Source organism: Labrus mixtus, chromosome 17 (assembly GCF_963584025.1).
Source record: "Labrus mixtus chromosome 17, fLabMix1.1, whole genome shotgun sequence".
NCBI lineage: Eukaryota > Metazoa > Chordata > Actinopteri > Labriformes > Labridae > Labrus > Labrus mixtus.
In genome coordinates this window covers 19996898-20024714 of record NC_083628.1, presented here as the reverse complement: position 1 = coordinate 20024714, position 27817 = coordinate 19996898, and the positions used below count along the sequence as shown (strand labels likewise).

Below are 27817 nucleotides of genomic sequence, written 5' to 3'. Positions count from 1 at the left end.
GGCCCAGTGAATGGGCCCTTCCAGGATTTGATTTAAATCAACGTACGCCCATTCAATCAGTACTGTAAGAATAAAGTTCACCTTGATATTCTTCATTTATTCTTCAATGTTTCCCAGGAGGATGTGGGGAACAACAATGTCCAACTGGAATTATTCTTAAAAAAAAAAGCACACATCATTCAGATTTCAAGTGCTGTTTTTGTTTTTAATTTCCAATAACCAACATCTGGCTCGTACAACTTCCAGACAAGACAACAGACAGCGTGTATTTACAGTGAATCCCATGTACATTTAATATCTTCACATGTACAGACATCCAATGCATGTACAATATTTACACCGCTGAGTCAGCCTCACAGGTGAGAGTAAAATCAAATGCAGTGCTCATATGTACACTAATATCCTACTCGTTAGATGGGTTTTTGGAATAGTTACTTCTACAAACATCATATTGGGACTATAGAAACCTGGATTAACACTCATCCTGGTTTATGCACACCTAGATAAAAGGGTTTGGGTTATTTAAAAAAAAAGAAGCTGGTATATCAGAGAAATAGAAGTCAATCTTAATGCAATGTTAACAGCAGTGAAAACAGGGGGTTTGTAGTCATGTCTATGAAAAGAAACTGAAGTGTCTAACTGATACAAAAAAAGCAAAAACAGTTGAGAAAAATGCAAATATCTTGATCTGATCTAGCACCTTTAAATCCGTATAAAAAGAGTAGATGATCATCATGTTTGAAAAAAATGACAAAATACAGAAAAAAACGATTTCCCGGATACTAATGTGCATGTAAACATACTCAGAAAAAAGAGGGACGTAATTGTTTGTATGAACAAAGAATAATAAAAACAAAACATAAAGATCGATGCTCTTATTTGTTGAGTTGCAAAAACAGATCGCAGAGTCCCGAGTGAGTCTGGACTGTCTCAGTGCCGTTGAGCTTCACTGCACTGAAATCTGAAGGGACAACCTTCAGATCGATCACACTGAACGAGCCGACCCACGCTTCACTTACAATATATACAAACCAATAGATCATTCTCATGTACATGTACATTTTAAGGTCATAAAGCATATCACTCTGTACACTCTGTGTCCGTTATATACTCTTAAAGTCTTCAGCATTTCTACTCTAAAGCTCTCAATAAATCTCTATCTAATGCTTCAAGTATAAGTTCATTCAAAGAAAAATACTGCTGGCAGCGAGAAAAACAAAAAACTGCAACATGTGTGGAAGAAAATCAAACATCTGATTTTCTTTATATTGTTTTAAAATAATAAAATAAAGGACTATGAGACCCCAAAGCATACAAGTGATCGCCTGATGTTACAGAGAAAAGAAAAAAGAAATGAACAGGCGCCAGGTAGTCTAGTGGTTAGTGTGCGCACCCCATGTACAGAAACTATAGTCCTCTAAGCAGGCAGCCCGGGTTCAAATCCAACCTGTGGCTCCTTTTCTGCATGTTGTTACCCACTCTCTCTCTCTCTGATTTCTGACTCCACTCACTGTCCTCTCTCTAAAATAAAGCAGAAAAAGCCGCAAAATAAACCTTTGGAAAAAACAAAAGAGATGAAGCTCGTTGAAGGCACACTGACCCAGGGAAATCAAAGCTCGAAACATTTCGGTTTTGGAGAACGATAATGGTGCAAAGCTGCCATCTAGTGGCTTTTACTAACACACATTCTGGATGACAGCATGACACCAGTAAAAGCCGAGCAGTCTTGCATATTCTTTTCTGAAGAAAGTAAGACTTCCTCTACGTTTGGTTCTACAATTTGGGAGGATTTAAGAGGCTAAGATGCTACATTTGACGAGCTCAAGCTGTGTTCAAACCAAAGACTGTAAATTAAGCTGCGACAGTAGACGAGAGAATATTTAACGAAAACCAACAACAGTCACTGAACTTTCCTTAATATTAACGTGTTCTGCTTCGGACTGATCTTAGGGATCTTTGATGTCTTATTGGTAAGTAAAATGGCGCCTCAGTTCTTGGAAGGGGCGTGGCATCAATTCCACAGTTAGTACAGCGGAAGGAAACAAATGTGCACTCTCCATATTGATATACAGTCTTTTTTTTTTTTCAATCTGGAGAAAAAAATCTTGCCAAAAAATTTATGAAAGTGCATAATTCAGATCCCAGCACTTCTTCACATCTTTGTACATCTATACTTCAGGCCACACACACACACACACACACACACACACACACACACACACACACACACACACACACACACACACACACACATCTGAGTGTTACCGAATCTAGCATGGGGAATCTGGAGCAAACAAAGAAGTTGCAGACCAAATTTTGAGTCATTTTGAGAATCCATTGTTGATCTGAATCTTAAATATATATATTTTAAATTATCATATTAAAAATGTATTAAAGTGCAACTTATAGTTTAATCAGCAACACAATTGGTGATGTTTAAAGAGTATATATATTGAGATAACGCAAGGAGAAAACATGTTTCTGAAATAAGAAAGCATCATCTGAGCATCGCTAGAAATAAAAACACATTTTTACACGCTTGACAAAGAGTTGCAGCTCTGAGGTTTCCCCGCTACCAGCAGCCAGCAGCACTTTCATAAAGTGACTTTGATATCAAAAATAAAACATAGGTGAAGGAGAAATCCAGGTTGAAAGGGATGTTGAAACACACTGATCTGAGGTAGAGTGACAAACAGGAACACGGACCGGTGAAATAAGGAAAGTTACACTGAAACTGAGGCGTTTGGTTATTAAACTGAACCTCTTCATCATTCTTGGGGTTTCTCATCTCAAGATTTGTATAATATGTACAATAAATATATATATATATATATATATACATGTATATATATATATATCTTTTTAGGGCCTTTTTTGGCTAAAATATTTCCCTGGGTGAAATTTGAAAAAAGAAAAAAAAACTTGGCAATTAAAGTTAAGATGAAACGGTCTTCAAACTGATATTTGGACATGAAGGAGTTCATGTTGCCGACTCATCTCTTAGCTTTTAACATTCATACCTGGTCAGCATCGATAGCAGGTAAGATACTGTACACTTAAAAAAATAAAAATCCCCTAACCCAACCAAATAAAACCAGTAACAAAAAAAGTTCTTCAACACACAAAAAATATAAACATTGATGTTTTGGCTGCTGTAAATATTTTGCAGACGTATTTCTTTTTGTACAATGAACAATAAGAAATAATTAAAATACAGCTTCAAATGATACAGCTGAAGGTAAAAATACCTTGTTAGTTTATCACAAAAACAATCAAAGACTTCAAGCTTAAAGATGAGCAGTAATCCTTCCATTAAAGCCTCAAAAATACTTCTCCTCCCTTCACAGGGGATTTGATTCGGGTGAGTCCCAAAAGTGGGCGTATCCCAAAAATGGACGTATCCATTCCTTAAAATAGCAGATGATCCCTCTGCTTGTTAATCAATCGATGGTCTCAATTTAACTGTCTCGTCTCGGTTGGCCCCGACTTTTCAATCCAAAAACTGTCAAATCAACCAAAGACATCATGTGGGCAGCTCATACGCCCTTGCAAAAGAAACATCCTCATTGGTCGGTCAAGGATGTTGATACCTCCGTTAGTAGGAAGTAATATTTCCTTCTCACAAAGAGAATGCAATTGGAGCTTCTTGCGGTCAATCTTCAGACAACAAAAGAACACTTAGTCCCGCCTTGGAAATGTATAACTAGTTCTTTGCCCTTAAACCAAGTGTCAATCAATTAAGCTCCGCCCTGTGTGTCAATTCTAGCTGTCAATCAAACAATACTGTCCTGCAGGAGTGGCTCAAAGTCCTCGTCGCTGGCAGTGGGAGGAGTCTCTTCATCGCTGCCTGGTAGAGGTGTGTTGATGTGGACACCGGCCAGCGAGGACATTGACTCTTTGCTGTTGCTGTCTGGGCGGGGCTTATCGCTGAGGGATAGATGGGAGGAAGATGCGGAGCAGGCGGGTTTCTCAGGGATGAAGAGAGCGACGAGGAAGGCGACGACCACAGTGCACGCCCCCAACAGGAAGGGCGGGCCAGGGATGAGGGCTCGCTGAGAGAGACACAAAGAAGGAAAAATGTTTCAATTCGTTGTCCTTTATCAGAATACATTTTTTTTAAATAGTAATGAGTCTTGAATATTTTGATGAAGTTATTCTGAACACCTGTCACTATTTTCACCTGGTTTGATTCTTAAAAAGCGACTCAGGAACAGGAGAGCAGATGTTCACCTTATAGCTAATGAGGCAGGAGGTGATTTTTCCTTTCCAGATTCTGCTCATGCAAATCTGCAAAATAATTTGTCTGAGTGGGCGGCTGGAGGATTATCTGTGTGTGCAGGTAATCTGGATGAATTCAGAGCTAATCCACACATCACTGTTTAAAATACTGGCTTCTATTTTCCCACACAAGCTGCTCTGTGTCTGGCTGTTTGTCGATACGTCTGCCTCAGATGAAGTGCTCGTATGAAAGCCTCAGGTTGGTTCTCCATCTATGTGAAAGGTATAAACAGGGTTGCTCCTGGGCAAATAACTTCTAAGGCCATTGACATTGCTTAATTTAAAATTGTCTGCATGCTAATGATGTCATTTTGTCTGCAGAATGTGGCTACATTAGCAAAATGTGGTAAATGTGGATGTGCATTGCTCCTGTCAATATGCCAGTTTAACCTGACACAGCCCACATACATGTTTATCATAATTAAGATAAAAATATTGAAGAAGCTATCTGTTCACTGTGCTTGTGCAGGATCAACACATAGATATATTAGTAATTTGTTTTGTTTATTGGACCAGTAACTCTGGTGCTAGGGAGGGTGTTGACATTAAACCGTGTAGTGACTGACACGGACATTCCTTAATGTTGAATGTTTTCTGTACCTCAGTGGGACTGTGAATAGGCAGGGGGTCGATGCTGAAGTCTCCCTGGATGGGGTCCATGGCGTTTAGTTCCACGTTAAAGAGGAAGAAAACAAATCCATACAGAGCTGGACCCAGACCGTTGCACAGGCCTCTGATCCCTGTTATCATCCCCTGGACCACACCTGCAGGAGGAGGAGAAGAGACACAATGAACACTGTATCTACTGATAAATTTAGCCAGAGGAGGATGTCTTTCACTGCTTCAGTAACACAGACTGCTATCCAGAAAATCCATAGCAACACACTGACCTATTGATCTGAGGAGGAGGATGAGAGAGACAAAAGAAGAGAAGAAGGGCGAGGCGAAGAGAATGAGAAGAAAATGAGAGGAATAAAAGGAAGGAGAGGAGAGGAAAGAGGAGGAGAAGAGGGTTGGATATAGAAGGATAAGTACGGAGAGAAGAGAGAAGAGAAAGGAATCAGAGATCAGGAGAGAGACGAGCACAGGGGAAGAGAAAGGAGGAGAGAGAGATCATGGAGGAGGAAAAGGGAGGAGAGGAGTGACTGAAGAGGAAGGTGAGACGAGGATGGGATAGGACAGAAGAAAGAAGATAAAGAAAGTAGAGGAGAGACTAAAGAGCAATGTCAGAGGAAGAGAGGAGATATGAGAATGAAGAGTGTAGATGCAAGCAGAAAAAAAGGGGGAGAGGAGGATAGGAAAGGAGAGAGAGATCAGGGGGGAGGAAAATATATAAGAGAGAGAGAACAGGAGAGGAGAGCAAGACAAGAGGGATGAGAGAAAGGAGAGGAACAGAAGTTAAGCAGAGTATGAGAGCAAAGGAGAAAAAAAAAGAGGAACAGAGGAGGAGAGAAAGACACGGTGAGATGATGGGTAGAAGCCAGGAGAGTGAAGAGGATGTTTTCTTTGTCACCTTGTTTGTCAGGATCAGCAGACTGTGACACAAGAGCAGAGACGGCCGGGAAGGTGATGGAGGACATCGCTGCTACAGCACCCGCTGCCCACATCATCCTGTAAACACACAAACACACACATACAAGGTTAGAGGTGCATATGTTAGATCTCAGAATGATATCTCCTCTTCAACCACACCCTGACTACCCTGCATGTATATCATGATTGAATTGTTTTTACTTTTCATTTTGCTTCGTCAAAACAAAATCAGAAAAAAACAAACAAAAATCTCACCATGGCTCGGATCCGAAGCCGTACCAGGCCAGCTGAAGGATCTGGAAACCCAAACCCAACAGAACTGTGTTTTTATTTCCCAGAGTCCTCATCAGCAGAGTGAGGAACAGAGTCTGAAGAAACAGAGAGAGAGAGGGAGGGGGTTATTAATGATGCTCTTACTTTGTATCTATAATTCATAACATTTATTTAATTCAATCTGCTTCTAGTGTAACTATATTTGATTATTTGGGTCAATCTCAACATTTTACACCGAGCCAAATACTGTAACCAGCCCTGATTTACATTTAATGTGTGAAGCCTAAGACAGATGTTGATGAGCATGCTCATACGGTCACATGTAAGCCTCTTGTTTGAAGAGACGAGAGTAAAGACTGTAGGAGGAAAGTTTGTGTGTGTGTGTGTGTGTGTGTGTGTGTGTGTGTGTGTGTGTGTGTGTGTGTGTGTGTGTGTGTGTGTGTGTGTGTGTGTGTGTGTGTGTGTGTGTGTGTGTTACCTGTGCTATGATGGATAGAATCCCCACCACTCCGATAAACACAGCGAGGGTTGTTGAGGAGAAATGAATGACCTGGAGGACAAACAGAATTTATTATCACTGTGTCACAAGAGTGTAACCTAATACACAAGGAATAAAACTTACTAAACAAAACAATGTTTAAAATGTCAGATCCTTCGCTTTTTATTCGATCAGAATAAAGCAATATGTCTGCTGTTGATCAGCATGTTTGTTCTATAACAAAAAGGTCATCGTGCTTCAGCAGGGTACGGGACAACTGGGCCTAGTATGAGTGGACCCTAAAGACCTCACAAAAACAGACTGTGACTTTTCTAAAAAATACCTATATATATATATATATATATGTATATATATATATCATCGTTATAACTTCCTCTCTTAGTATGTCATTTTGTTTTATTATTATTATTTGTCGTACATATTACTTCACGTTTTTCAATTAACCTCCTTGTGTAATCGGAGTGACAATAAACGTCTAGAATCTGGAGCAGGAAAACGCAGCAGTGGTCGGCTGTGTGTGGCTCACCTGTCTCAGGTAGAGGAAGAAGCTGGAGTACTGTCCGGCCTCGGGCAGGTACGACAGGAACACAGTGATGCAGATTAGCAAGACAGTTGGATCCTGACCGACTTTCCTCAGGGACTGAAGGAGAGAGAGAGAGAGAGAGACAGAGAGAGAGAGACAGAGAGAGCGAGAGCGAGAGAGAGACACACAGAGAGAGAGACACAGAGAGCGAGAGAGAGAGAGAAGGAGACAAAGTACAACTGTCAGATGATGAGTAAGCCTTAAGTTAAAGCCTGAGAGGTAAAGGGTTGAAGTCTGTTAAATACATCAGAATCTCATTTGACTATTTTATTATAATTATTCTATTCAAATGGTTCAATTCTTAAAAAATGTCACTGTGTTGAGGAACACTGCGATGCCTTTGCCCATGTCTCCACTCTACATACTGTGTCCAGAAACAGAGAGCAGGATAAATCATTGAGAAATAAAAGACTACATTTAACTACAAGAAGAAAAAAACCCTGCTAAGAGCTCATCATGAAACCAACGAGACAAATACATCATGTTTTTTTTATTGGGTACTGACAGTGAAAGGGTCGGCCTGCTCCCAGGAGATGGGCGCCCCCCAAGTGTTGAGCCTCATCTTGTCGGGCAGGGACTCGGGTACGGCCAGCAGGATGAAGCAGATGTCGGCAAGAGCGATCAGCGTGGCCAGCAGAACCACCAGGTTGTCTCCGTACCAGGCGGACAGGTACGCCCCGATCGCTGGGCTCGTCACCAGGCTGGCTGCGAAAGTAGCCGACACCTAGAGATGCAAAAATAAAACTTTAGAGGATGACACTTGTTGCAACAAGATAGAAAAATATATAAAAAGAAGATGATCCTAACTTTCGACTAACCCTAACCCATGAGTTTGTAGTGTCCATATCTAGTTAACAAGAAGCCTCATTCAGCTTCATTAGCCTTTAAAAAGAAGAAGTACGGAGGAGCGGATGATGTGATATAAAACTTTGATCAAATCATTAAGCCCTCTGTTTATGTGGGGACGTGGGCCATGTTCACCGCGCTGTCTTTCTAAAACCTCTTAAAGACTGTTGGTTGATCACGCTATAACCCGTGCTGTCTCACCCTCCTCCTCCGTCTGTCTGACCAATGACCTTGTTTTTAATATTAAAGTGTGTAGACTAATGAAATGCTAGTTTTATGTTTGCATATAAAGAACGCCTTCAAGCTAAAATCTCCAGTTCAGAATCACTACAGCCCTTTTATCGGCATCTGGCACTAATACTTTCTTCTTCTTTTGTTATATAATGGCGGCTAGCAAACAGCCTTCAGATGCCTCACAGCCGCAGACTGGTGCTTTTAAAACAGTAGAACAATATATATATTTGGATAGAGATTTAGATTTCTCTATAAATTAAGGACCATGCTAACTTTTGAAAAATCAAAACCCAACCCTAATGTTCTTTTTGTGAACTACAGACCTTTTTAGAGTCATGGTCCTTTAAGAAGGATTCACTTTGACTTGTGTTTGACAAGTCAAACTCAGGTCCAAAATGACAAGGATCACCTAATCCTTATTATGTAAGATAGTAATAAAACCCAACACAAAGCTTGTTGTGTCCTCAGATACTTCCTCTTCTAAGCTGATGTTTGTTTGTCAATCTCTCCTCCACGGCTGCACCGTCTGTCATTCAACACCTCCGTCTGTCGTCTGTCTGATGATCTGCGGTCACTCTGATGTTATGTAACTGCCTAGCTGACTCCTTTAGAGTCATCCTTTATTTACACACATCAAAATATATGCACAACTGGCAGCCCTTAAAAAGTGAGTCTGTCTTTTTTAAAGACACATTTTTGATAAGATCGCCACCTCGTCATGAAAAAAGACGAGAAATGCGTCAATGAAAACTCTGATATTGAGAATGAGAATCTACCCTGTTATGCTCCTGTGTTGTGTACTGATGACGTATGTATTCTGTTTGGCAGGAGAACTCACCAGACCGTACGCCGTACTCCTCTCTCTCTCGTCCGTCACATCAGCGACGTAGGCGAAGATGACCGAGAAGGTGACGGAGAAAGCTCCGGACATGGAGATCATGGCGAAGTACCACCTGCAGGACGAGCAGAGAAACACTTTCAGATGATTCACTTTCATCAACACAAAAATAACTTCCTGCATTTCTAACCTGTGAAGTGGAATTATCTGTTTGATGCCTTTCAGAGGATCAGGCTAGCTTTTGATTTAAAAAGTGATCATCACATTTTTATTAAGGGAAATCATTTCTTTGCAGAAATGAAAAAAACTCAAGGATTTTAAACCATTGAAAGTGATTGACAGCATGAGGAGATTCACCTTCTTGTTAAAGAAGTTAATAGTCGTATTAGTCTGATGTAGAGGATCTTGACCGGCCTGCCCCGAGCTGAACGTTCACCTTTTTGATGATTTTAACCTCGTCTGAAGTTTACTTCTCTTAACTCATGTACCAGAATCAGAAGAAACAGAGATTCCTACCAGGGGCTGAGCCTCATCAGGGGGATCGGAGCGCAGGTGAAGAAGACAGTGACCAATAGGAACGTCCTCCTGCCCCACACGTCCGACAACGCACCAATCAGAGGTGCCGACATGAACGACAGCAGACCCTGGACAGGAAGAGGTGGGGTCAGTGACATATTAAATCCACATTGATGATCTTTTTTTGTCATTTGTATAATATGAGTCTTCAAGCTGAAGTTGTTACCTTCACGCCCTGAATGAGTCCGTTAATCAGGAACGTGTGCTGAGGGAATGTTTCATGTAAAACCTACAAAAAGAGGAACAAACATGTTAACAGAATTCACAGAAAACAGGTCAACAGCCTTCATTTATGTGGCCAGATCCAAAATAGCTTCTTAATTATTGCAATGCAGCTCTCGCTCCATAAAATTCAAACTCTGTGTGAATCAAAAATATACTAAATATTGATTCTGTTCCTCCAAATTCAAACACTTCTCCTGCTCCACAAAAACCATCATAAATATCTTTCTCCTCATGTTCGATGTACACGTTTTTTGCACTTCAAGGTTTACATTATAGTGCTGCTGGGCAATTAATCAAGTTTCAATTTTCGATTAATATTTCGTCTTCCCACAATAATGGAAACAAGATCATCATCATTAGACAATCATTGTGCCGCATGCCTTGTTGCACTGACTTTTGTCATGTCCTGCAGAGTGTTTGGATAAATACTTGTGATGCAGATGTTGAGAAATCAATGAGTGATCATGTTTAAAAATCGGGATGTCAATATTAATTAAAATAATCAGGATCATGATTTCTGTCATAATCGAGCAGCCCTAGTTTAAGATAATCGAGCAGCCCTAGTTTACAAAACATGGCTTCATCCACAAATACCAAATATTTTTTCCTCAACATTGACTGATCTAGCTTGATACTCATTAACACACAAACTATCTTTATGCACAAGATGCAAAATACCTACTTTGTCAAACAAATGAAAAATCCACCTTGTTTAACAAAAGGCCTTTTTAACCCGACGAGTTAGAAACTTTCTTTCTGGCTCAAACCATCTATCAATCCATTTTGCACCAAGAAGGAGCTCAATAAAAAATATATATCTCCAGCCAACTATTTTTAAATCAATTTCCAAAAGTTTCTGTTAATGTTCATAAGTTATGAATAACAACACGTTCAGTGACATATTGTTTCACAGATTGGACCCGTGTGATGTCAGAGCTAATCCTTAAGTATGAAATCAATCAGCTACTGGGATGTCGACGCACACATGTGACACACATCTTGTCATCAGCACAAAGTGTTACTCACAGTGAGCATGGGTGTGGTGAGTAATCCCCAGGAGAAGAACTCCAAGAAGATGACCACCACGGCGTGATACACACTGGGCCTGCCGATCCCCTGCTGCAGCTGAAACACACAAAACAACACACATTTTACAATCACAGTTTTTTTTTAAAAACCTCTGAAGATCAAATCCAATGAGTTCAAACCTCAAGTCTAAGTGGACATTTGGGCCAACTCTGACTTAATTCCTTCGATGCTTGTGAAATATAGATTCATGGGAATAAAAGTAAACGTTCTTTTCCAAGACCTTTGATTTGATCTTTAACATTTTGGGTCAAATGTCATTACTTCATCATTTTATCCTATAAAACATAGTTCTTCGAATTTGTGTTTTAATCAGCGCTGAACTCTTGAGGTTATTTGAAATGGTCATTCATGTCATTTGAGGATATTCCCTTCACTTATTCCTACAATATTGCAATCCCAAAAATGAGACGCATGGCACAAAATAAATACTGTCCCAGCCACGCAGAGGAAATAAATGTAAAAGAGCTGAATCTATTATCTATTCCATTTTTCCCATTAGGGGGCTGGAGCCGAGCCAACGTTACATTACCATCCTCTGGTAATGTTATGTAGTTAAAATCTCTTTTTGTGGGTTCTGACCCAAATCACAACACTCAGAGGCTCGTCAATAAACGGCTCGTGGTGAGCCGAAAAAAGTTCTTCTCTGGTGTTGTAGACTCAAATCAAAGCTCAATACTGTGGATTTTATTAATGCACCACTGTCTCCACTTTGTAAAACAAGCTAACAAGCTCTGTTGAGGGAAAAAAGCGAGTGACAGAGCCTTTAAGAGCGTCCGTTGAAGAGCGTCCGTCGACGCGAGTGACAGAGAAGTAACAAACAAAGCATAATCATTTGAACCCCAGAGACACAGGTGAGGGTTTGGTGTGCTCTAATCAAAAGCTTTTAACTGGAGCACCAGTGAAGTGACATTAAGTGATTGTTAGCCTACTGACACGGATACAAAGGATTGAGTCGGTAAAATGGACCATTTTCTATCTTTAGCTTGAATAATAACAGGTGATTATCTATACTGGAGCAGATTTAGACTACTTAGATAATCACTTACTCTCTCCTGTGTTATTAAGCTTCAGGTCAGCAGGTGAGAGTCAGTGTGAAAGTAGAAGAAGATCATTACAGGAATAGTTGAATTATTATCAGGGTTCTTTTTGTCGTTTTCACTCATTTACTTTTTGTGATTATTTGATTTAATTCTTCATCCAAAGAAGCGCATACGTCCCTTAAACCCCTCTACTTCAGCCCTGCTCAGAACAGGCTGTTTCTGTGTCTGTACCTTTAAATATGTAAATGAGCGGTGTCTGACCACGCCCCCTCTCTGGAAGGACTTTGGTGGCTCGGTCTTTCTCTCTCCATGTCCTATTGTTTACGGTGAGAAGGCAGACTCAGAGGGCAGAACAAACACCTAGCTGTGGGAGTGTCACCCACCTGGGGGAGGGGCTACTGCCCTTTGTGATGTCATGAAGGGAAAATCTCCAAACAACCTGTTTGAGCACACATTTTCTGAAAAGTGGAGCAGGCAAAAGACGGAGAGGATGGACTTCTCTCATATCATAGTGAGGTGAAAGGCAAGGTTGATAAAGCTCTTTCCAAAACGAGGGTGATGGCTTTCACCCCTGAACGTGGAGTTGGCCTGCTTTCTGTTGGCCAGGCAGGTGCCAAACACCGGCGGTCAGGTTGGTCTAATCTCTCTGCGGTAGCTTGCAGTGTCGGTACAAGCAGTAAATGTACACACTACGTCCTGCAGTGAGTGTGAGCTTCTGACTCCACCTTTAACACATACAAAAGTAACTCCAGGGGCAATATGTGGATCAGTTCTTCATTTCATGTTGAATTTAACGAGGCTCGTTGCTCAGCCATCTTTGAAATGTTGCAAGGCGTGTGTGCAAACAAAGTCTGGAGGCACCACTGCTACTAGTGGTTAGTGCATGCACCGGAGGCTAGTCTATCAAGCGGACGGCCGGGGTTCGAATCCGACCCGTGGCTCCTTTCCTGCATGTCATTCCCCACTCTCTCTCTCTCCCTGATTTCTTTATCCACTGTCCTATCTCTACAAGAAAAGCATAAAAAGCCCAAAAATAACTTATTAAAACTGTCCTATACTGAAGTTTTGACATTTGTGGCATTTCATCTGTACGATAACTTACTTTGTTGACCAAGTGATTTATTAAAAAGGACTGCATGTTTTGGCTCTATTTGCTGCACGATAAGGGACGGAGCATTTGTTTACTTTATTTCTATTCATGTTGTTGGTATCTTCTTTTTCATCCACCTTTGTCACCTGAAGCTGTTTGAAGAGCTGCTGCAGCAAACAACCATGTTCCTTATTGCTTCATCTATCTGTCGGCCATTTGTCATCACATTATGTTCAGTAAAATGTTAAACAAATTGTGAACAATTCTCATCAGAATTTCCCAGAGCTTTTTCTTCATGTGATGTTTTATCTGAGTAAAGCACAAATAGGAGTCCAGTCATTTTCATTCATTCAGCTCAAAATGATGAAATGGGACTTCATGCTGTAAAAACAGTCTGCCTTTTTGGAGATAGTGGTGATTTAAACAGCACATTTTTGTTGCCCTGGTGTGTTATATGCAGGAGAAAACAGCATCCACACTGTATTCCAGCTCTGTCTGCTTTGATGACAACACTGTAAATGTGTTTATGTCTCAGCAGGGCTGTTAAAATGGACGCTGGCTGAGGCTGTGCGGTGTTGAATCTGCAGTCCTCGCCTGGCCTCGGTTTACTGAGCTGTTATTATGCAACAGATAATGGATCCATCCCGACCGAGCGAGCGACCACATCATCCTCATCCTCCTCCTCATCATCCTCACACTAAGCCGAGCTGACTGAGGGCCACATCCAACCTGCTGTGTGCTGTCTCCATTACAACACACATTCATCCACATCCAACTAAAACAGCCATTTTAGACTGCAGCTCTTCTCCTCTGGCTCATTTTTATTCATTTTAACACCGTAAATAATATTTTATTCCTTTGAATTTGACATGAAGATGATAGGACTTGTTATTACAGAGCTATGTTACCCCCGTCATCTCAGTTTATCTAGTAATATTTTTTAAATGTAAAATCATCATAAATGTGGTTTGTTTTCAGCATACCTGAGAGTCATAATGTGGAATACGTCATGTGTTTTAAATTGCAGTTATGTCATCAATAACTGAAATAAATGAGCTCATATTAATAGTAGAAATGCAGGTGTAGCTATAATAATTAAATAAAATATGAAGGGCTCTAAAACACTGAGAACAACATCTAATCGACAGGATTAATGTAGGATAATAATTAATAAATTAAAAATGAATTAATTGAATGAAATAAAAATGGCGGGTCATCCACCCACCGCAGCTCCGTCCTTCATGACGATCTTCTTCACCAGCACCACCCGGCCGGTTCCCGCCGGCGGCTCCCCCGGCATCTCTTCACACCTGCCGCGGGTCACGAAGCAACCATGCCGCGTAGATATCCGCGGTTCTCCGGGTGCTTCCAGGATGAATCCGTATTTAGCCCCGAAAAGGCTAAAAAAAAAACAAGCTACCGGATAACGACACTTCTAACCGTGATGAGATACCGTCCACAATGTCTGCCGTTAGATCCTCAGGTCAGCCAGACAGTCCGCAGCTCGGTGAATATCCACGGTCAGCGTCAAGCTACGAACAACTAGGAAAGCGTTTCCGGTTTGGCACCTTTTCAACTTAAAAGTCTAACTCGTACAAATACGCATCACTCACTGCCCAAACACTATTTTTTTTTTCACTGGAGCAGTTACCATGGTAGCAGGAGCTAAAATGACAAAGTAGTTGTAGTGTAGTCCTTTTTTTTAAATTACCTTTTTAATTAACTTTCTCTTGATTTAGCATAGCCTATGTGTGTGTGTTTTTTTTAATGTATTTTGTTTATCTAGGCCTATAGGCTACTTTATTTTTCAGACACAATGCAAATCAAGTACTTAAAAAGAGCAGCAATACACTCTTTGTGTATAAAGGAAGATGTTCCAATACAAATACAAAAGGCAAATGAAAAACTGAAAAAGACATTGAAAATAATAGTTCAGCTTTATCGTCCATAAAGGGAGGTTTGCTTTGCAGCCGGGTAAAACAATAAAACATAGAATATAGGCTCACAGACTAAGCTACAAGAAACATTACAATACATTAATACAATAATAGGCCTATAGGAATGACTGACAGTAGAACTGTCCAATCATAAGTCATCAGCTGTGAAGGATAAAATACTGCATACTGCATCATACACTTTTGAAATGTAGTTGAATGATGGCTAATTGACAAGTAAAGGAATCTACCTTATAATTGGGATGCCTAATTACCCTGCTTGACTAAAGGTAATGTTCACTGCTTCTAATCAGCACAGAGACTTGTTTTAGAAAGGCTATTTGTTTTGTTTTGTTTTGGATTTCCACAGATGGGCCTACAATGTTCATAAAACAACATATACAACAAGATCTCAAACTTATAGGCTACATGCCTGAGTGTATTATGTTTTTTCAAACAGTAATTGTTAAAGAGAAAGACATAAAGACATTAAAGGAACAACAGCTCAAGATAATTTTACAGGTGTTAGGCCCTATTCATTTGCGTCTGAATATGCTATACACTATGCTATATATGCTATTTATCCTTAAACACTTTTTAAAAAATTACCAATTCGAGATTTTAAAAATAATATCAATTAGTCAATTGTAGTTCTTTTTATACTCTGCTTTATTGGCATATTAATGATATTAATGAGTTTAATAAATGACTACCTGACATTACAGGTTATCTTTTTTTTTCCTCCTCTGGCGATATCATCACATTTATTTTGAAGCCAGGTTTCTCTACTTCCGGTTCCACCTGCATTAATTGACATTTACATTTAGGTTCGGTTCCGTTCACAGCGGAAATTAAAGAACTGAACCGGGTTTTTGACTGATTGACCGGGTCAGACCGGTAGCCTACAGACAACTGTCAAGAACCGGGACTGTTAGCACGAAGAAGGTGTGAACCCGAGAGATCGGCTCGTTAACATAAACACGGAAGATAACAGGAGCATCAAACCGAAAGTAAGATGCTGCCTTCACAATAAAACAATAGACAAAATACATGTTTTACGCCCTGTTTAATTTATATGCCATTTAAAATCACGAACCCTTTAAAACAGCTAAAAAAAACATTTACTCTAGCCTAAATTTAATTTACCCTCAAAATCAGTTAACCATTTTTCATCGTGTGGATTTTATTTGTAAAAGGAAGTTCCGGTTGCTCTGTCAGTGGCAAACGGAGGTGAAAACACGGGATGGATCACGTGTCGGTAGCTGTGGTTTGGTAGTGTGTGTGTGTGTGTGTGTGTGTGTGTGTGTGTGTGTGTGTGTGTGTGTGTGTGTGTGTGTGTGTGTGTGTGTGTGTGTGTGTGTGTGTGTGTGTGTGTGTGTGTGTGTGTGTGTGTGTGTGTGTGTGTGTGTGTGTGTGTGTGTGTGTGTGTGTGTGTGTGTGTGTGTGTGTGTGTGTGTGTGAATAAAACATGATTAGAAGGAGAAAAAAATAGAGTGGTGACGGTGGGAAACGTGACCGTTCGGCTTACGTCATAAATCAAACGAGACCGTTAAAGATGAGCGGCACGTTTTCACCGATTTATGCCATGGGGGGAAGAAACCCAGCTTCCATGTTATTATTTCACAGGACAGTGATAATAATGAGGATGATGAGGATAATGAGGGTTTTCATCTTTCTTCTAGGTCACAGAGGAGAAAGGAGTCTGCAAAATGAAAACAAGAAGGACTGAATAAATAAATAAAAACACAGTTTATTAGTCCACATGAGGGACAAAAGGGAATAATAACTCCTGATGGAATCATTCAATCGCTGTGAATCTGGGCTGATTTTCTGTTCTGTTTAATGTTTTAAAGATGAAAAATTAGCAGTTTGATTTATTTTAAATACTTAAAAAAGAACACACATGAACACAGACACTCTCTCAGCAGACTGCGCCCCATCAGATGAACTCTAAAGAGGCACAGAGAGCCAAGTTGAGATGAGTCAGCAGGACTGTGAATTCTGGTCTCTGAACTGATTTTGAAAACATGGGAGACCAAAAGACACAATGACAGTTCAGACCGATTTTTAATATTTACGATTAGGCTACAGATCGGGAAGGCTCCGGCTCAGTCGAGAGCAATCAAATAATAGTACTGACACCACACACTTGAGGATCATTTGGACAATATATGGAGCTAGAATTAGCGTTATTACAAAAGTAAAGTCAATGCACCTTTATCTTACACTTTTACAAATGTCCAGCAGGGGGCGACCTTATTGGTTTAACAAAGTAGCAAAACTGAATGTAAGACTGGCAGTAGTTCTGATTTAGTCAAAATGCAGTATGCAAACAAGTAAGAGGTCTGCAGTATACCAGAAATATCTGAATGTCATACTGATACTGGAAAAATCTACAGTATGCATCTGACAAGTCTTCTCTCGTACTGTTTCCCACAATTCAAAGCGCCAACACAATGCGTAACAGGGGAAATGATCACAATCAGACCAAACCACTCAAAGATAACACCAATTAACTTTTTTTGATTCTCTAAATCATAAAAATCTAAATGAATCACTTGTTATTTTTATTCATTTTTTCACACTGTAAGTGGATGCTACAGTATAGCAGCGTTTGCCCTCGGCTGGGCTGTTGTTTACTTCCTCATTCGAAGACCGGAAAACCAGCTAAGTCGGGCCTGGTATACTGGAAAATAACCAGCGACATGGCAGTCATACTAATGTTGAACGCATACAGTACGTACTACATACTGCGGTCGATTGCCGCAAGTGGTTTCATACAACAGCCTAAGAGTGGAAAAACCAAACGGCAACATCCTGTGCTGACAAATGAAGCCGATGCAGAAGGGAAAAATCCTGCAGTTCATCGAGTGTCCACTAGAGGCTGTCTGCAGAAACACTAGAAGTCACATACACACCCATTCAGAAAGCCCGTTTTTTACAGCAGATATTAACATGTTTACAGCCTGGTTCAAAAAACTAAAAAGGTCTGATTAGCTCATGACTCGATCTGCACACACTGTACGGGAGGTGAATTTTTTGATAACTCATCCGTTTGATTTTAGGAAGGATAAGATCTACTCACAATAAGGCGTTAGGCTGACCTGATTGACAAGAGGGTGAGATGTAACTGTTTGTGAAGAGGCTTAAAACCCGCCTCAGCTCCAGCTCTCAGTCTGTTATTAGGTTGACTCAAAGTTATGCTGAGACAGGATTTCCAGCATGGAGACCACCATCGATGGGACTGCAGGAACAGGCTAAATGATGGTCCCATTTAAAGTTAAATGGATGTTAAAGCAGGATTCTGTTTAATGGATGTGAATGATTTGTATCTACCATGATGCATATCAATGTCTGTCCATCCTTTTATACAAATAAATATGTGAACTTGCACTCTCTGTCATCAAACCAAAACCATCACAAAAACCTCAAACTACCTTTTAAAATCTGAATCAATAAAATATAACTGAGTTTTTTTTCTGATAATGTTGAGGTCATCATCAAAGTTGTTTTTTAATAAACTTCACTCAGGACCTTTTTTTTTTATTTATCAAACAACAACATCCAACATCGATTTTGCTTTTTTTCCTGCCCTGTTAAATGCTGACCTGCTCTGGTCGTCCAAGTGTTGGGAGGCGTTGCCTGGCAACAGTGTACCTGCAGCGAGAGGAAAGTATATCCCACCTGTAAGCTGAGACACAGAGGACAGCTGTCAGACTGTGAGCTGGAGGACTCCCCTGTGGCTTTAGAGCAGAACACCTTGAAAACCAAGAAATCAACTTCCAGACGGATAAAACCTCCACAGGTAGGCTTGATCCTGATGTTGTTTTAATAAATACAAGTTCAGAGAGCAGCCAAACTATGCTCTTCATTTATTTAACTTTAGGTGGTTACTTGAATGCATCATGTTTGTGTAGCGCCACCTAGAACAGGAAAACATACTCTCTTAAAAAGCAAGATCAATTTAGTGATTTGTAATTGAATCTGTCATGCAGTGACCTTTTTCGGCGGTAGATAATGTCCCAAATTATCTTGATTTGACCTGCACTGGAAATCCACTTTTTTCCTTCAACGGTTCCTTGTCCTTCGAGAAAGTTCCTGAGATACAAAACGTAGCTCATGACTCAGATTCCTGTACCTTTTAAAGCTAAAGACGACGTGTCTTTCGTTTTGTGTGTGTGTTAGTGAGATTGCAGAGGTGAAGATGGCATTAGCCAGCGGACACTGGATAGAAAGAGAGATGAGAGGAGAAGCCCCGAGTCCAAGGTGGGTCTTTGTCTCTGTTTGAAAACATTGAACAATCTTATTGTAAAGTTCTGTGAACTTATTCTAAGCTTTATGTTGTAAAAATAAATAAAGGTATGTGATGTGGTGGATGCTCATCATAAGAGGGACAGACCTTTTCTTACTGCCTCACATCTTCTCTCACAGATTCGGTCACGCTGTAGCTGTTGCAGGAAACGTCGTCTTTCTGTTTGGAGGAGCCTCCAGAATCAACAGAGCGGTGATGGCTTTTTCCTTTTTTTCAAACCTTTTAAACTCAGAAAAATAAGACAACTTCTATTTTCCCTTTAAACATTCAGGGCTCTTTAGTCACAACATGAAGTCTGGATGGTAAAAATCTGCTAATTTCCTTCATTTCCCTTTAATTCAGGAGGAGAAGCCGGTTTACTTCAATGACTTCTACATGCTGACAGGTATGAATCAAAGATGCAGATTTGACCTTGTTATGTTGAGAAGGTATTAAAGTTGTCCTGTGGAGTTTTTGACTTGAACTATTGCTGTAAGTTTGCACAAGCCGGTCCTCAATTTGTTTCTATGTATCATTTGTTGACCGAAGTGTAGGCTGCAATGTCTGCAGAAGGTATTGGCAATATGTTTTATGGACTCATGCATTTCCTAAGAACCTGTCTTGTGAATTAGATATGCAAAGTATTCATCTACAAACTTAGGTATCTGACAAAAGAAAATGTACTACACTGACATGTACATTAAACTACTAGCAGCCTGTTGCTACACAGCCTGATTGGTGGATTTTAAGTAAAATATAAAATTAACCAGATACTTTGTCGTAGTTTCTCCTGAGGATTTGATGTGGGAGGAGATTCCTCAGAGCGGACACGTCCCCTCAGCCAGAGAAGGACACACTCTGTGGTAAGCAACAGGCTGCAGTCCTCAACGCAGCGTCCGTGGGCCCAAAATCCGACCTCTGCCCTTTCCTGCATGTCACACAGTTTGATTCCAACAACTGAAATACACATCTGTTTCTAAGTGGTCTGTGCAAACTGAAATCAAGGCAAGGTAACATGGAACATTGCTGCCAATGCAGGTAACAATAAGCCTTCATCGCTGCAAATTACCATTCAAGGACTTAAAAATAATATAGACGCAAAGGAATATGTAATCTTAGCAAGGTAGAAAGAAACTCTTGCACTTCAGCCCCTCCACCAATGGAGGTCGTGCTCTCAGAGAAGGACCTTAGACGTTCAAAATAATTCACTGGACTCCTTCTCTCAGCCAGGATCCAGAGAAAGTGGAGCACACTTATCCCTTAAGGCAAAACTTATTTTTATGCAAACACTGAGTCTTCCTCGGGACCAGGATGCCTCGATGCATTTCCACTGGCTGAATGTCTTTTTCTTATTTGTTAAGTGTCGTGAAAGGAAAGCTGTATCTGTTTGGAGGAGCGTCCAGCCCCAACGCCACCGAGTGCCTCGCAGGAGTCTACAGCTTTGATATAGGTGAGAGGGGACGAAACATGTGAGTGTCACATTAGCTGCAAACAACGCAGTGACTCATTTTCATTTCCTATCAGTGTCCCTGACCTGGGATTGCTTAGCAGTCGGGGGAGTCGTCGTCAAGACCCTCAAGCACAGCTCTGTTGCCGTGGGAGACAGCATCTACGTGTACGGGGGCAATGTGGGAGGGAATCTAACCGACGATCTGATGGTTTTCAACACAGGTCCTTACATTTTTATATCACTTCCCTTTTTCCTTTGAATAAAATACATAAAATCTCCATAATCATGATTTCTCTGATATTTTCCTCTCTGCTCTGTTTCAGTGTCTCTCACCTGGACGCCTGTTAAAACTAACGGCTCACTGCCTCCTGCCTTGTAAGACACCTACTAATCATTCCACAGAGGGATGATTACATGACTTTTTTACCTGTATAAAAACAGCACAGGGGCTCCTCCTGTTTGTGATCATGGTTTGTAATAACTGCTTACATGTATCTTAATGACACACTCTTGTGTGTTAATGTGTGTGTAGGTGTGGTCAGAGTTTCGCTCTGGTTGGAGATCAGCTGTTCATGTTCGGAGGTCATGATGCAGGGGGAGACTTCTGTAAAGACCTCCATGTTCTCAGCACAGGTAAACACTGTCTCTAGATGCCGTTAAAGCCTCTGGGGGCAAAGACCATGGACCTCATGTGAGGCAGGCTGATATTAGATATCATATGGAGCGATTATTGTATCACAAATCTGCAGATATGTAGAGCAATGTGTACATGTGTATATACTTATTAAAAGGCTGTAAGTTGTTGTTGCTCAAAGTGATAAAATGAAACACAAGTCTTCGATTATAACTGAAGCAGGCCTTTTATTTGTCTGTCTGTTTACCTCCCTCATTGTGTCATAATCATGCATTTAAAGGAAACAGTATCTCAGTGTGAAGGGTCTCCGGTTGGGAACCAGAGGATTGCCGGTTTTGTGCCCGACAAACGCCTGCCTGTGGGGAATAGCATGCACCTCATGGTTCATTTTTAAAACAATGTAACTCTTATTTCTATGGACAGATCTGTATAAAGAAAGTATCTGACATTTATACTTCATAAATGTGAAGAGTCCATATTGTTCTAGAGACACATTTTCAAAAGTCTGTGTGAATATCAGCTGCAAACAGTGTTTGACTCTGAAGTGTCTGAAGAGGAACTTGAAGGATGGATGCACAATATGGCAGCATTGAATTAGTGTCTGTTATATTTTGTATTTGTGAGGTTCATGTTATCGCAGCAGGCATGCGTCTTTCTTTTCTGTTTTTCTTGTTTGTAGAGAACTTGGTGTGGCAGAAATGGGAGGTGAAAGGAGAATCACCTGCAGCCTGTAGAGGACAAACACTGACTGCACACCATGATAAAGTAAACACACACGCACACCCACAGATGTAGGTTTCTTGACAACATTTAAAGGGACACACAGTCTGAGGGTTTCCACAGAGACATTTTTAGCATCAAGAAAATGATGTTGAGTCAGTGTATGTGTGTGTTATATTCTGAATATTTAAACTGCTTCAGCTTGCAGTCAGACAGCTGTTTCCCTACAGCTCCTCCTGCAGGCTTCTCCAAACATTGCACCCTAAAACATTTACTGTCGGTAAAACATGGACCATGCATGGGTCTCCTCATGTGACCCCACTTCATTTAATACAAGTTGCCCTTTTGAGGTCCTAAACTTGACATCTGATCAACACATTCTGACAACTTTGACTTCATCAATGCTGAATTTTCATTGAGTTATATCTCCTGCAGGATATCTATCTGTTTGGTGGTAAAAGCACAAATGAAGACGGCACAGAGTCGTCTTCAAATGAAATCCACAAACTCAGTATAGGTGAGTAAGATAAAAAAAAAAACAACTAAAGCATGCTGGATGAAGACAAAGAGTTATACATTCTTTAAATATTTGACCCCGTGTCTCTCCAGCTAAGATGAAGTGGAAGGTTCCTCTGTACGTCGGGATTCCTCCGGCCCGTCGATACGGACACACAGCCTTCATCCTTCACAGCCACGTCAGTGTTTAATGAAAGACTTTCAAATAATGTCACTTATATGACCTATTACGTGTCTTTTGATGTAAAAAAAAGTATTTTCCTTGTTTGGTTGACAGCTGTTTGTGTTTGGAGGGAAGAATGAAGAGCAGGAGTTTAATGACCTGAAGGGGATGAAACTCATCAACCCCTCAGAGAGACAACCAGGTACTTCATTTACATTTTGCATCAAATGACATAAGCTCTCTAGAGGAGGCTGCTGCATTTATTTCAGCTGAAGATGCAAAACAAATCTGATTGTAAAGACGTCCATGACAAAACGGTGCTCCTTCTAAAATGATTTATTCCTTCAGTAAACTTTTTCCTAACGAGTTTACGGTCTCAGTCTCTAGTTTCAAGTCTTCTTCAATACAGCACAATGTTCATTTCAGAAATTATTCCCCAATTTGGACTCATTAAAACAAAACATCAGGGCTTGGGGGCAGGGTTGGTGGTACTTTGAAGACCTGCAGGAGGTTGTTAAGATGATCAAAAAGTGTTCTAAAAGATGAAATGTAAGTTATAGCAACTGTTGTTACAAAAGGGAGAGTGTTTTGTTACTGTGAGCACAGTGCCAGGTTTAATAATCATTGAAAGGTTAAACTCAAACAAACTGATCATTGATTGAAATGCATCAGCTAAATTGACCTATTCTGCTGAACGTTTTTTGGAGTAATCCCAAGATAAGTCTGCAGGGGGCGCTAAAAAGCTAGTTCTGAAAATCACGAGATAGTTCCTTGATATGAAAGGACCGAGCATCAAGCTTCTACTGACTCCTTTCTCCCAGCACTGGAGAGCAGTCCTCCCCAAAGCATATTATTGAACCTTTGCTAACGCCTCTGAAGCCTCACCCTCTCGTCTACATGTGGTCACATCTGGTCACACGACGGTGACAGCAGAATTACAAACTCAAGGCTTTAAAGAGTATCATTGTGTGTTTCACTTCTCTTTTATACAGTCATTGGAATAATGTAATTGTCATTTTAGTGTGGTGCTAGAGGAAAGGTCAAACAATCATAAAAATGAAACTGTTCATTCTTAACACTCAGCAACACGCAATAAAAAGTCATAAAATATGGCCTTTAGATTTTGTGTTTAGGAAAAGCTCCAAATGAAACAATGGCACAGAATTTGACATTGAAGCTTAAAAAAGTGGCAGAAGTTCAGGGGCAATAAAACAAACATACATTTCTCCACAGTGATGAAGGAGATTCTGTCAGAGTTTGGTCTGCAGGGAGTCAGCCACAGGTCAGCTGCTGCTGCTGCACACATACTTGTGTTTCTGTTTCATTTGTGTGTGTGTGTGTGTGTGTGTGTGTGTGTGTGTGTGTGTGTGTGTGTGTGTGTGTGTGTGTGTGTGTGTGTGTGTGTGTGTGTGTGTGCATGTGCAGTTTCAGCTTCTCGTAACGCTCTGTTTGAGTCTCATATCTCAGTTTGAACACTTGGTTTCATTCTGGTTTCCACAGCTTCACCCCCACAAAGGTTCCCAACGTTCGCTACGAGCTGAGCGAGTCTGCTCCACCCAACCAGTCCAGAAACACACCGGCTGACGCACAGGTGATCCTGTAACACACACACACACACACACACACACACACACACACACACACACACACTGTAGCAGTAACTGAAAAAGGTTCCTCCAAAGGGTGTCTGGGCTAAGCCTTAAAGATAGTGTGAGGAGCTCAGACATATGGGGGGGAGCTTTGAGTAGAGCCCTGCTCCTTTGCATCGAACAGAGCCAGTTGAGGTGGTTTGGGCATCTGATCAGGATGCCTCCTGGACACCGCCCTTTGGAGGTTTTCCAGGCACGCCCAACTAGGAGGAGAAACCGGGGTAGAGCCAGAGCTCGCATCTGACCTGGGAACACCTCGGGAATCCCAAAGGAGGATCTGGAAAAGTTGCTGAGGAGAGGGAAGTCTGGGTTGACTGAATTGGCCTCTTTCCACCCCGACCTCGGATAAGCCAAATATGGATAGATAGATGTTACAGTAGTCATAGCATGTCTCATAGTGTATTTAAATGTTTTAGTTGAAGCATGCTGTCTTCTACCTGTAATAATATCTCAGGTGATATTCCCTCCTGCAGGTGTGTGTTCACAGAGACTTCAGTACGGTTCGAGATGAGGCGATGAAAATGATCCAGACAGCGTTCTCTCTGCTGGACCAGGAGTTTCAGAAACTCGACAGGTACATCTACATCTTTGTTCACCTGTCTTCAGCATGTTTAACAAATCTTAATGGGACAATAAATGTCTCACATTAGTTATTGTGAAAAGACATTTCTTAATGGATGTATTTTTTTTTTTGCAGGGAAAAATCTGATTTGTCTAAAGCTGCTGCTGCTCTGCAGAGAGAGAGAGAAGCTCACGAAGCTCACAAACAACAACAGCAACAGGTTCAGTACTGCAATCATCCCATCGACTGTAATCACTATAGTTATACCAAACTCATCACAATTCACTAAATCAATGTGTTTAGGTCCAAACAGTTGTATCTTTTTAATGGAGTTTAACTGAAATCTAAAGTAATCTGTTATAGTTTAAACAGTCTAATCAATTACAATTAATTCTAATACAAAATAATTCTATCCAATCCAATCTTTCTGTCATGATTTGGTTTTGTATTTGAGTTTCCCTGTTTTATCCCAGTGTTGCTTGTTTCCCTTGTGTGTTAATGTTCCCTAGTGTTGCTGGTTTTTCCCTTGTGTGTTTCCTAGTTTTGTCTTCAGTGTTTTCTGTTTTGTTTTGTCATTTATTATCCTCGTGTATCTCTGTGTTCTAGTGTGTTTTGTTAGATTCTTGAGTTCTGTGTGTCTTCAGTGTTTCATGATTTAGTTTGTAGTTGTCCTCAGTGTTTCTTGTATTCCTGCCTCTGTGTGTTTCCCAGTGTGATTGTCCTCACCTGTGTCTTGTTAGTCTCACCTGTGTCTGATTACCCTATGTCTATTTAGTCTCTGTGTTTCTTCCCCTCTGGGTCAGTTCATTCTATGTTGTTGTATGTCGTTCGTTGGTATGTCTGTTTTTGCTCGTGCTCCTCTGTGGCTCCCTGTTTTTGATCCCTGTGTTTTTTGTTGAACTTTTGAAATTAAGTTTTGTTGCCTTTGGCCTTTTTGTTGAATTAAATATTTTTGGTTTCTGCCCTTGGGTCCACCTCCCTTGTTTTTCCAACCGTCCGTAACACTTTCAGCCTCACATGTACGGATAAACATGGTCATCTGGTAATGGATCCATACAGAATACAAACTGTTCAGCATGTTAGTGATGCTAATTATCAAATCATCTGTTTCCAATAAGAGCATTTGAAGAGTGCAAAGCCCTGCCAACCAAATAGCCAATTATTCTAAGACATGCTAATGTTTTACAGATATTTCCACGTCTTGATATCATTTAGTTAAAAAAAATATGATGGTGTCAATAGCGGTGCCGAGCTTTAGTCCCCGCACCTTTTGACCTGTTGTTTTATACTTCCCAAACAGAAGTACCTCGCATAGCTCACTTTTTAAAGGAGAAATATGTAACTCTGACACCTAGCGTTCAAAATGGGTTCTGCTGTCCCAAATTCAAAACAAGCAGAATCTAAAGTTAGAAGGAGGACATACTGGCTGCTGCATAACATAACATGTTTCATTAATGTCTGATCAGATAGTAAGATCACTTTATCATTTCACTCAGTAGATATCTTACTGATTGGTCCTTTAAGTTTGGGAAAAGCAGAAAACACATTTTAATGTTTGTAAAGCTATGACATATTTACACTGTATAACATAGTGAAGAAAACAACCTGCTGGGAAATAAGGCGCTACAAAAAACTGTATGCTTAGAAGGAAATGTTGTGTTATGTGTGCATCTTATCCAACATTCACACTCCCAGTGGGAGGCTGTGGTAATGTTCTACTTTAGTGTTGCATTTTGTATTTATGTAAGAAATCACTTCTGAAATATCAGTGCACATCGTGGACACATTTGTCTCAGCCTGCGAGGAATACGCGCTGCTTGTTCTGGTGGAGACAGTAGTGACATTAAGTTACATAACCTCCACTGGAGCACATATTTTATTACATCAAAAAGAAAAGTGTTCCAAGCCCCCGAGCAGTGAGTGGTTTCTGTTGTATTTCGGCTCGCTGCTTCCAAGAAATGTCCGCCAGACATTTTCATAGAATAAAAAACACCAATTACTAGAATGTCGAACTTTGAAATAAGTTTCAGCCTTTTCTGTCACAGTGTGCACAATCAAATGGTCATGTTAGCTTTGAAGTAGTGCACTCGGTCATCAAATGTGGTTTTTATTAACTTCCTCAATGTTGAATAAAAATGGAGATAGGTGTTTTTTCCAATCAGGTTGTTCGAATCCTGCTGGCACTCAGAAACAGACAACAGGCATCAAAACTCTGAATTCCTTTGCGGTAATAATGTATGTGTTGTTCGTTTCAGGAGCTGCAGGAGATGCTGGACAGACACCGCTCCCAAAACGAGGCGTGGCTCCGAGCGAGAGCCGAGGAGAACGACCGAGAGAGGAAGGAGCTCTGCAGACTCAGAGTCAGTAAAACATTAAAAAAACAGAACTTCACACAAGCTTTTCTCAATCTCCTGTTGTTCACTCTCTACCTCAGGTCACTACTGTGGGAAACAGGAAAGATCCTCAAAGAAGACATGTCAACTTTACATCTAAAAAAAGTCCCCTCCACCCCTTTGTCTCTTTGCTCAGGAGGAGGTGCAGCAGGAGCAGGAGAGGCTGAAGGAGGAGCAGAGCAACATCCAGAAACGCAGCGAGCATCTACTGTCCATCATGCAGCAGTTTAAAGGAATGTGAGATAGATAGATAGACCACTTATCTGTGTCCTTCTTCATGTTTGTTTAATTTGCTGATGGTTAGATCTGGATGGGGATCTTTCGGGTAGAAATATGTGTCTTTTTTAGTATTTTATTTTGAAGGTGTATAACAGGAGGTTAAGTATAAGCCTTTGCAGGCC

General features: G+C 40.7%; 2 protein-coding genes across 2 annotated transcripts; one reads left to right on the top strand and one right to left on the bottom strand.

Annotated features, from left to right (window-relative positions):
- Positions 1-184: 184 nt before the first annotated feature.
- Positions 185-14629, bottom strand: mfsd14ba (major facilitator superfamily domain containing 14Ba). Its single transcript, XM_061061160.1, has 12 exons — positions 14330-14629; positions 10912-11010; positions 9827-9889; positions 9601-9728; positions 9085-9199; positions 7672-7890; positions 7110-7223; positions 6563-6634; positions 6067-6179; positions 5792-5889; positions 4879-5042; positions 185-4052 (listed from the first exon to the last, which is right to left on the bottom strand). Exons 1-12 carry the CDS (start codon positions 14402-14404, stop codon positions 3774-3776), a joined length of 1539 nt encoding a protein of 512 aa, XP_060917143.1. The 5' UTR covers positions 14405-14629; the 3' UTR covers positions 185-3773.
- Positions 14630-19227: 4598 nt separating this feature from the next.
- zmp:0000001301 (rab9 effector protein with kelch motifs) lies at positions 19228-27800 on the top strand. The gene is made up of 18 exons (XM_061061898.1): positions 19228-19304; positions 19470-19542; positions 19693-19735; positions 20114-20192; positions 20691-20779; positions 20854-21000; positions 21103-21154; positions 21312-21412; positions 22093-22178; positions 22569-22650; positions 22743-22828; positions 22927-23014; positions 24046-24094; positions 24313-24403; positions 24935-25035; positions 25159-25243; positions 27279-27383; positions 27553-27800. The coding sequence occupies exons 1-18, from the start codon at positions 19243-19245 to the stop codon at positions 27655-27657; spliced, it is 1524 nt and encodes a 507-aa protein (XP_060917881.1). The 5' UTR covers positions 19228-19242; the 3' UTR covers positions 27658-27800.
- Positions 27801-27817: the final 17 nt, after the last annotated feature.